This window comes from Silene latifolia, chromosome 11 (assembly GCF_048544455.1).
Source record: "Silene latifolia isolate original U9 population chromosome 11, ASM4854445v1, whole genome shotgun sequence".
Classification (NCBI taxonomy): Eukaryota; Viridiplantae; Streptophyta; class Magnoliopsida; order Caryophyllales; family Caryophyllaceae; genus Silene; species Silene latifolia.
Window position 1 is genome coordinate 30,182,610 of NC_133536.1, and position 10,290 is coordinate 30,192,899.

Here is a 10,290-nt window from a genome sequence, read left to right on the forward strand (position 1 = left end):
CAACTTGAATGTAGAATTTGCTGTTTCGAATTCTACTTTCAGCATCTGTTAGGCATTTGTCACGAACCTGCATAGATGTATTCATGTATCAGTATAAGAGCCTGTTTTTTAATCTTACCAATGAGGCGTGGAATCAGCATAGCCGTATGCGGCTAAGGTGCCTTTTATTTTAAAAATACGTAAATCTTTTTCGTGTTCTTATAACCCTTTCAAGAAATCTTTCGAGGATAGACTTAGTTTTGAAACTTACTTCTAGATCCATTGTATAGAATTCACTGGCCTTTTTTTGCAATAGTTTTTCAGCATCATTGGTGAATGCAGTGAACATGTAAGAGCCTGTTTCATCAATGGCTTCAAAAGTGATGTTCATCCTATATTCATCCAAAAAATATGTTGTTAGAAAGTTTTTCTAATCATGGTTATTGATATTGTTCCTGAATAACTATAGACTGTATGGGCACCTGGGTAAAGAGGTTACTGCTTCTCTCTTGCAGGTAGTACAGGTATACTTGACATTGATTTCTTTCTTGCTTCTTGTTCCGCAGTGGATACATCCAAGGTAGAAGCGCACATCCTTTCAATCGAATTCAGGACTTGATACATGAAGCCAGTGCCGCTCTTCTTGTAGTGTATTAGCAGCCTGTGAATCGAATATCAGTTTAAACAGTTCTACGTCTAACCATTTACATCTGGCCGCCATTGGATAATAATTAAGGTACTTGTGTTCTTCCATGGACATGATGTAAATGGTGGCAAGGTTTGCTTAGTTGGCTAGGTAAATGATTGTTGGTCGCATTGTATATTTACATTTGAACATATTTTCTATTAACTGGCCTTGTAATAAGTCGTTGATGCCTCATTTGAAACTTTTATGAATAACTCAGCTTATACATTTTACAAGTATCTCATTCAGTGGGTCTGTGTATGACCCTTGAAATCGGGCCATCAATATGTGATTTGGGAATTGTGTACTTTTTTAGTGCGTATTTTCCTTGTTGTAGTTGTTACTCGCATTGTTGCTGGAGCACGAATATCTAACACTTGACAGTGCTTAGCAGAGATTGCTGTCTTATTTGCTGCAGCCCTAATAACATGTAGAAGTAGTCCAGTTAGTTTCCAAGAAATATTTGTTGTGGGGGTGGTATTAAAGGAGAGTGGTGCTGGCAGTGTGTTGTTGTGTAGAGAACGGGAGGGGGTCGACCTTGGTTAGTGGTCTGGTTCAAAGAAGGTAAAGACGTTTCTTACCAAGCACGAAGCATATCCGCTTTTTCCCCTTCTGGATTTATCTTCACAAATGTTGATGATGTAATGGATAGTGAGAAACCTAGCATGGCAGTTCACATCTTATAAGCTAATGCTGGTCAATTTAAGCAAAAAAAGTTCCCGGGTAGAAGGTTGTACCTTTGTGATAGGACGACTTTAGAGAGGTTAGACCAATGATTGGGAATGATTCAGCTACTTCTTGTAGTTGCTCTCCTTCTCTGGTGGCCAGCTCCGCCCACGCTGTTATGATCAGTGGGTGTTCCGTACTACAGTAGTGTAAGTAATATAGTCATAAACACATGTACTTACTATGTAAAAGAGCACATAGATTTTGGTCAGTTGTGGTTCTTGTGTTCTTACCTATGATCAATAATGATCCATTCACGGACATCCAAAGGTAGCCCACTTGGGCGTGGTACCTGGCGCAGCGGCTCCACATAGATAAGTATGCCAACTACATCTACACATTATCAAACAAGACAACCTTGTAAGACTAAATAGAAATTAATTTAACAGCATGCAGAAGATGTTAATTTTGGCGTAGCATGAATACAATTTCAGATTAGCATGAATACAATTTCAGATTTGATTTTTATTGCTCACCATATCTGTCATCAATTGTGTTGGTTCTTGGTATGGCAGCAATGGTGACGTACTCCGGACCAATAGGAGGTTTGGACCCTTCAACAGCTTTGATAATGGTATCAGAACCGAAGCTAAGCTGAAAAGGACGGTCATCATCACTCAATCGATATTTCTCAGGCATTGGCCTTATCTTTGCATTGGAGATGTTATATTCCACTTTACTTTGTATGATATTTTCATAAGCGCCAATGTCATCATGGTAGAGGATAGTTTTTATCTTGCTGCCCTGTATTTAATGTAGAAGAAATAGGCAGTTAGTTAATAATATCTGTACTTGCAATCAACATCCGCCTTATAAACAGCCAAAGTGCTAAAAAGTATTTGTTGTAAACAACAATTACTGATTCACAGTTAACACGGCCATCTTATTGCTGCAGTCATTATATTCTATGAAAACAAATTACAGACTATTAACCACAATAACATTCAAGATTAGAGGGTCGTGGGTCTCTAGATTGCACCAAAACTGCAAACGGTTAATATTTGGGTGGTGTTGGTTGGCTTGCACGGCTTTAGTTTGGAGCACTCGTACGCCTATGTTCTAATTGAGCCTCATGCTTGGTGTTCTAGGACTACATTTCAGCAAGGTAAGTGGCACAAGACGAAGTTTAGGTTCATTATTTGCCTACGATTATTTCTAACTTAGCTTAGCTACGTCAATTAACTGGCAGCTTACTGTATAGAGGTATAGGAATTTAGATCACCCCAAACGTACCTTGTAATTATTTTGCAGGTGCCACATAAAGACTCAAATTCAGCTATTCTAACATTATCTACTCATCAATGCATATTATATGAACCAAATTAAATTCAATTTCTGAATTACCTCTTCATCTTGAAAAACTATCCTCTGGTAATGTGATGACCTCTTTTCGGGTGAATATTGTTTATTGCCCTTGTCAATAACCTTCAATCGAATAGTATGCGGCCCGACTTTATCATCTAGGTCCTTCACAAGTTTTTTCTCAGGTTTCATGGATGCTGCAAAATATGGCTTAACAATTGTTTGATAAGGATTTCAGAGTATTCCCTATTCCAACTCTCAAGACTATAATAAGTATTTATCAGTTACTTAGACCATCTCAGTACAATTGAAATTGATAGAGTAATTTACCTTTTTTTTCTTTTACGTCAAGGAGCACGTTTAGTGAAGAAGTTGTGATGGCTGGAAAAAGTAATTGATTGTTGATGTGCAGTCCTGTCCTTTCCCGCCTGATTGCTTATTGTGTAGCTATTTTAGGAGTGTTTGGACATGCTGTGGTTCAGAAATCAGTTACTGAATCATGCCATTGTAAGGTTAACAGTGAAACTTGAGAACTCCCTCTTGTCATCTCTCCCATGCTTTCCACTGCATTTATCTCTTTTTTGGTGTTGCCTGGTACACCCTAGTCCTGTATAGTCTTTCTTTTTCTTTTTTTTTTCTTTTTATATGTACTTTGGTTGTCCTTGAGCTAGTATACTTTCCTCCTTTTTAAGACACTTGTTAGGTTTAGCAAGTCAATTAGTTGTTTAAATATTACATTTTCGTGTATTTTCCGAAAAAAAGAACTAACTATAATCCCGTGGAACTTTAAAGACTATTCATACATGATTAGTAGGTCAAAACCCGTTATTTTTCTTAAATACATGGCTAAACCTTCGCAAGTGTAAATTTGCGACTATAAGCCCTTTGCTATTCAATGATTCTCATAGTTATACAAACGGATAGCCATATAGCTAGCCTAGAAGTTTGCTGTTGTTGCCTAGGTTTTACTTCATTTAATCCAAATGTACTCTAAAATTGTTTTGATATTGTATAATTTAAACAATGACATGAAACACATATTTGTGATTAATCATAACTATAGAATTTAAAGAGCCCATTTTCTCTCCATTTCCTCAAAAGAAATGGAGAAGCAAGTACTTATTAATAGCCCAGATCGCATATTAGCAATAGCAAACAGTTTTAAATTTACGCAAAAAAATACAAGAAAATGAGGGTGTAAGAATCAATTATTATTTAAAGAGATTGTGAGAAGAAATGGATAGAAATGAAATAGAGATGATCCATTCCCGAACTCAAGTGTTTTGATATTTTGAGTGTGAAATGACAAGTCTATAAGGCTTTTAAATTAGATAACCTAGTACAACCTAGGTGACGGGCTATAGTCAATTTCTTTATCACTTTAGTAATTTAATTTGTTGTAAAGCAATCTCCATTTTCTATTTTCTTATTAAATCAATTCTAATTCAGATGTTAATCTCTAATATGCCAAGAATCAGAGCATCGAATTTATTAATGGCGCGATATTAGACATGAGCGTTTTTTTAAAATCCTGAAGGGGGAATTGTTATATGAGTTGTATACAAATATGTTTTGGTGATCCTTAAACCATTGAAGTAACAACACTTTATTTGTTAGCACAATATCCAAAATTTTGAGGGCGGGAATATGCTCTGCCTAGAACAAAATATGGCCTGAATGTCCGAGATAATAACACTCTATCTCATAACACGTTGCAAGTGATATTTATCAAGGGTGAATATCCATGACTAAACATGCAAAACTGCTATAAGTAATGCAGGCAATTTAAAATAGAAACTTTGATACATCCTACATGATTGGCTCTCAATATTTCTATTGAGCTTAACTGAGTTAGCAATCTCTACAAAGCAACCAAGCACAGTTTTCTAAAGACAGTCAGTCACTGTTCTTGTTTGATTTGCATCTCCCCAAAATACACAGTCGTCAAAAAAATGTTGCCAGCCATTTGGATTTCTTGACATTAGATGAATAGTAGTTTGTAATTGTGGATTCAAATCTACACTTCCCAGGGATTTGGGCATGTTGAACTGATTTCCTGTAAGATGGCAAGAATTTGAGCATTAGCTTTGTATGTCTGACGACGTGTAACGTAAATATCTAGAAGCAGCTAATTTCTTAAATACATAGGTTTGTATGTATTACCCGGAAGGCTCAGCGAATCCCGGCCCTCTGCAGCACCTCAAAGGAGACCACATTCTTCACTATTCCCTTTTTTATCATCAGCCGTTGGATTGTGGAGAACCTTCAATTCCTGAGAATATCTAGCACAGGACAAGGCCACATATAATTGGCCGTGTGAAAAACAAGGTTTTGGTAGATAAACTCCAGCACGCTGCAATGTTTAACCCTGAGCCTTGTTTATTGTCATTGCAAAACTTAGCTTAATGGGAAACTGTTTTCTTTGGAAATGAATAGGAAATTTTGAACTTTTGGAGGGTTTAAGGGTTATTCTTGGAAGGAAGGCACGTTCTCCTGTGTAAAAACCAGTTGATATCTCACACTCAATCATGTTTGGGAAAAAGCGCTTGCAAATTAGCCGTGTACCGTTGCACAGGCCTGCTGCAGGGTCTAGGTTGCGTAATAATATTACTGGTGAGTTTTCCTTCACTACCAACTCATGAGGTGTCATTCCAGGCGGACACAGCGAGTTTAAAAACTCAGCGGGATATACATTCGAATTGTCATCAATCACGATGTCAAAACTCTTGTAAATATGGCTGTCGCCAGGGAACTTTTCAATCAAGATCTTGTTGATGGAGTCAACATCATTGTTTCTTGGTGTCAATATGGCCCGTTCAGTAAAAATATCTATACTGAATTGGTTCCCTCGAATTTCTGGGAATACAGCATCAATCAGTAGCTCTTCAGGTTGTTTTTCTGCATCTGCTTTCAATATCAGTTCCTCCGGAAGCTCAACCATCCCTTTTTCTGAACTTTGCAGTTCTCCATTACCCAGTTTCAGTAAGAACTCTGAAAATTTAGGATCCGCCCTGGCTCTAATATTTTCAGTTAGGCTAAATTTTGTCAACTTCGGCCACAGAGCTGAACTGACTATGCTAGCATCTACATCCTCCTGCTGCGTGCGTCGTGGAAGAACTGGTAGGACTTGTCGGAAATCACCACCAAAAACAATAACCTTTCCTCTGAATAGCTCAGAATTACTGCACACATCTTTTAATAGCATATCCACAGCCTCAATATTTTGTTTTTTTGCCACCGAGGCTTCATCCCAGATAAACAATGATGTTTCCCTTAGCAGGCATGCTAGACTACTTTGCTTTGACACATCACAGGTCGAAGTTTCATCAGTGTACAGGGGAATTTTAAATCTTGAATGAGTTGTCCTGCCAGTTGGTAAGTTTGAAGCGGCTATTCCGGAACTTTGTGTCGGCAAACATATCTTACCCATTGATCGTACCTTTGCATACAATGCCCCATACAAAAATGGCTTTCCTGTTCCACCTGGCCCGTCAATGAAGAAAGCTCCCGCTTTGCCAGTTTTTACGTGATGCATTATAGCCTTATAAGAAGTTCGTTGTTGAGCTTTGAGCTCTTTCCGGGAAGCTAATTGTAGGAGAGGCACCGGAGCATTCAAAGCATCACTGATATCCCTTGTGCTTTGCACAACTGTTTCCTGTATAATATGTAGGTGAGCCAAATTAAAATGTGCAAAGCTCTTACCCATTCCCTCCAAAAACTGCTCCACTTTCCCAGCAGTTAACTGTAAAATTTTTGCCTCTTCCCCTGGGAATTATTTTGCAAAATCCTCCGAAAGGGCTGGGTAAAATTGCTTCCAAAATTCTGCGGAGTTGTTCGGACAACTGAAGATCAGTATAGTTGCAAACAGACGATGAAGCGCGTGAGGCATTTGTACCTTTACAGCCTCGTCCATGCATTTTTCAGCTGCATTGTCTTGCTCAAGTATCCCTCTTTTTAATGCCGCTTCCTGATACGTTGCACAAGAAACACCGTCTACTATTTTCAGAACTTCAAATGACTTTGGCCCTCTTACATGCGCCAGCAACAATCTCAGATAATACCGTTCACCTTCTCCAGGTGATGCGTGCGCCACTCTGCCAATGACTACACCAGAGTCCCTTTTTTTCCAACTTTTTTTTTTGTCTATCCACACAAAATGCTCTGGGAACTCACCATACAGATATTTTTCCCCTTCAGGTAGTGCTGCACCTGTCTTAAAAAATTCGGTAAGCATAGTTTTAGTCCTCTGTTCATCAGCTGATACCGTTGCCAGTTCTTCGTTGTCTGTGAACCTGATGAGTTGGATATTTGGGGTATGGACTCGCAGAGGATGAACAGGTGGGTATATGTCAAAAAGGTTAAACCCAAAAATTCTCCAAGCAGCTTCTGGGGGTGATACCCATGTACTACACTGATACTTGTGAATCTCATCAACCACCGGAGCCACACCTCCAGCTTCAACGTTGAATAAGATTCGATCATGACCTTTATATACATATTTATATAAATACTTCACTGCGTTGTTAGTTGAGCAAACCTCTACATTCAAGTGGCAATCAAATATGGCAAGTAGGTAAGGGTTGTAATGAACAACTAATCTATTATCCATTTCAACTTTCCTCACTAAAACTGTTTCACCAGTATCCCGCCTCCTATATAATGGATAGCAGTCTGTCCCATTTGTTGTGAAGTGGCGTAAACTTTTGGGGTAGGCTTTGCTACACTCTCTTTTCCCATTTTTGGTTATCATACAGGCGGACTTTGGAAAAGCAACACCACATGGACCATGCATCATATGCTTGATTACAGCTGCCCTTAGATGAGGATTCTCAGTTGTAGGAATTTCCGCTGAAACATATTGATCGAACTTCTCTGGTGATGTAACTTTAAAACCTGGTTTCAGTATTACCAAGAAATGTGCATGTGGTAGGCCACGTTTTTGGAACTCAACGACATGAATCATGGCTGCAAATTCGCCAAATATTTTCTTTTCCTTGATCAGCTTTCTTAGCAACGTCAACTTCGCATGGAAGATGCGGGCGACCAGGTCGGGCCTATTTTGCGCTTGTTCACCAGGTGCTAATTCTGCCTTGATATCCGGCCAGTTAGGATTACATGTTATAGTTATGAAAAGATCCGGCTTCCCATATTTTTGGACGAGAGCCATTGCATTCAAATACCTTCTACGCATATCCCTAGGACCCCCTATGAATGACGGTGGTAGAACAATTCTTTTCCCAACATTACACGCACTGTTCTCCCTAAGTTCCAGCATGTCAAGGATTCCTTGATACAGATCTGCCCGAATGGTTTCCTGGTTTAAGCGGAGAAAGTCCAACCTTGTATTTTCAATCTTCACGTACATGTCGACAATGAATTGTTGAAACAGCCTACCTCCTCTAAGGAGAACGTTACCAGGTCTGATTTGAAATTTGTACGCATAGTACTCTCTACAGGATATTCGCTTGTCAGCTCTTGTGCGCCTCCTAGCAGCATCTAGCAATAGTAAATTCAATTATAAATATTCATAGCACGCTTGCAGAACTTATAGAATATCAAAAACCCCTATAAAAAAAAAACTTGCCACTTCTAATTGTATGAGCGATTCAGGTTCCTCAGTTGTCATTGCGGATAGCGGGAAAGAAGAACTTGTCTCGCCTTCAAAGGAAGGACTTGATTGTTTCTTTAATGAGTTAAGGGTAAGACAAGGACCTCAACTTTACAATTTTTTTCCGTTAAGGACCTAAACGTTCAAGTTTTTCCGTTAAGGACTTCCTACCTTAACTCCGTCAATATTGCCGTTAAACAAGAAATCTACCACAAAAGCATGGGGCCTATTAAAAATGCATTGTATTTATCTCTGAAAAATTCTTCTTGAATTCTGTTGTTGATAAAGAAGCACCCATTCGATTAATTTTTTTCTTATTGAGTTTCACTCCTCCCTCATCAATTAGTGTCAATTTTCACCTGTTAATTCACATATTTGCCCTGAATTGACCCGAGGCTGTCCTCAACATTCTCGACCAACCTCTTAGCTCAGAAATTACTCCAACAACGGTGGAATGATGATGGAGTTTGTCGGTAACAGGTCATAGTTTTGTATGTAACACTAAATCACTATCAATTGTAATGCTAATCTTAAAACCATGACAACTCCAACGCACCACACCTCGACTCAACTTAAAAGCAGACAACGTCTTCCCCTTCCCTGTAGCCTCTTCCGAAATAGCGGAAAAAATAGAGAAATCTTTTACGTCGGAACCGAATAAGCACGAAAACAGTATCATTATGTGTTTCCCGTCATCAACCATTGAAATTAAACATTTATAATAAAAATTCAACCGTTACCATAATTGCACCACCACATTATTTAATTACTTGCCTTTTTATCCCGCTTTTACGCATCTTCTCGATTGGGATTGGAAATATTTCATCATACCACCTCAAGTACACTTCTTCTCATCAAATAAAGCTCCTGGCTAGCTTTGATTCAAAGGACAAATTTTCAAGGATTGATTTGATTATTTGAGTATTTTGTAGGTAAGATGGAGCCATTGAGGGAAGAGTGAGTTAATTCAAAGCGGAAAGTATCCAAAACTGACACAAGTTATTTTGAAGGTGAGATAATGTCATTGATTTTTTTGAAGGCAAGACATATCAATGGCAGGGAATAGAGAAATAAATTGGGAGTGGATCTTACCAAGAAAATTGATAATCATTTTCTAAAGTACGGTAAAAGGAAGCATTACTAGATTCAATTATATGAATTAACGGAAACTTAACAGAATAAGCCTTGAGGTCCTTAACTGAAAACTTAGATAGTTTAGGTCCTTAACTGGAAAATAAGTGATAGTTTAGGTCCTTAACTTACCCTTATCTCTTTCTTTAATCCCTGATGCCATCCACAATCCCCCCTTGGCAATAGGAGTGGATACTATAATGGGTCATAGCATCCATAATAATTCTTAATTGTATGTGTGTGTGCACCCTTTCCATATGCAATGATATGAGGGCCTTCATTTCCTTGCATAGCTGTGTTGTCCGGCCAAACAACTGCAACTTCATCAGATATGGGTGCATTATACACGCGTTGGTCATGACCTGGGTCAGTAGTAATCACTATCCTTGTATCCTGAGCTACCTCCACCTCCTTCAAAGATCTAAAGAATTTGCCATATGGATTATCATCCATAAGTCCCATAAGAAGGGTCACAATTTGTTCATTCAGATCATTAGGGAACAACCGCATCCGATTTTCCTTTTCGTACTGACCGTCATAAAAGTATAACTGCAGGTATCTAGGAATACTATTCATAGGTATTAAATCCGGCAAAAAATGATACACTTGCCCTTGTGCTTCGAAAACATAAATTCCCTTGTGATAATCTGAATCAAAGTGACCTCCTAAAGAACTGAAAGCGAAGAGGTTGTTATACAACCTAGAATATGTCTGAAATTTCTCGGATTCATCATCTCTAGCAGTATAAAGACGTATCAGTTCTTCTGGGTATTCATTAAAAGCCAACTTGATATCACCATTGCAACAACACAACCCCTTTGCTTCATACTCAAACTTCTTTGCTCCGCAGTGTACACAG

The 10,290-nt window shown here is 38.6% G+C and overlaps 1 protein-coding gene across 1 annotated transcript; it reads right to left on the reverse strand.

Moving 5' to 3' along the window:
- Positions 1 to 577: 577 nt before the first annotated feature.
- LOC141613193 (replication protein A 70 kDa DNA-binding subunit B-like) lies at positions 578 to 2,272 on the reverse strand. The gene is made up of 7 exons (XM_074431933.1): positions 2,258 to 2,272; positions 1,867 to 2,134; positions 1,624 to 1,723; positions 1,402 to 1,529; positions 1,246 to 1,324; positions 1,009 to 1,084; positions 578 to 640 (listed from the first exon to the last, which is right to left on the reverse strand). Exons 1-7 carry the CDS (start codon positions 2,270 to 2,272, stop codon positions 578 to 580), a joined length of 729 nt encoding a protein of 242 aa, XP_074288034.1.
- Between the last annotated feature and the right edge of the window lie 8,018 nt (positions 2,273 to 10,290).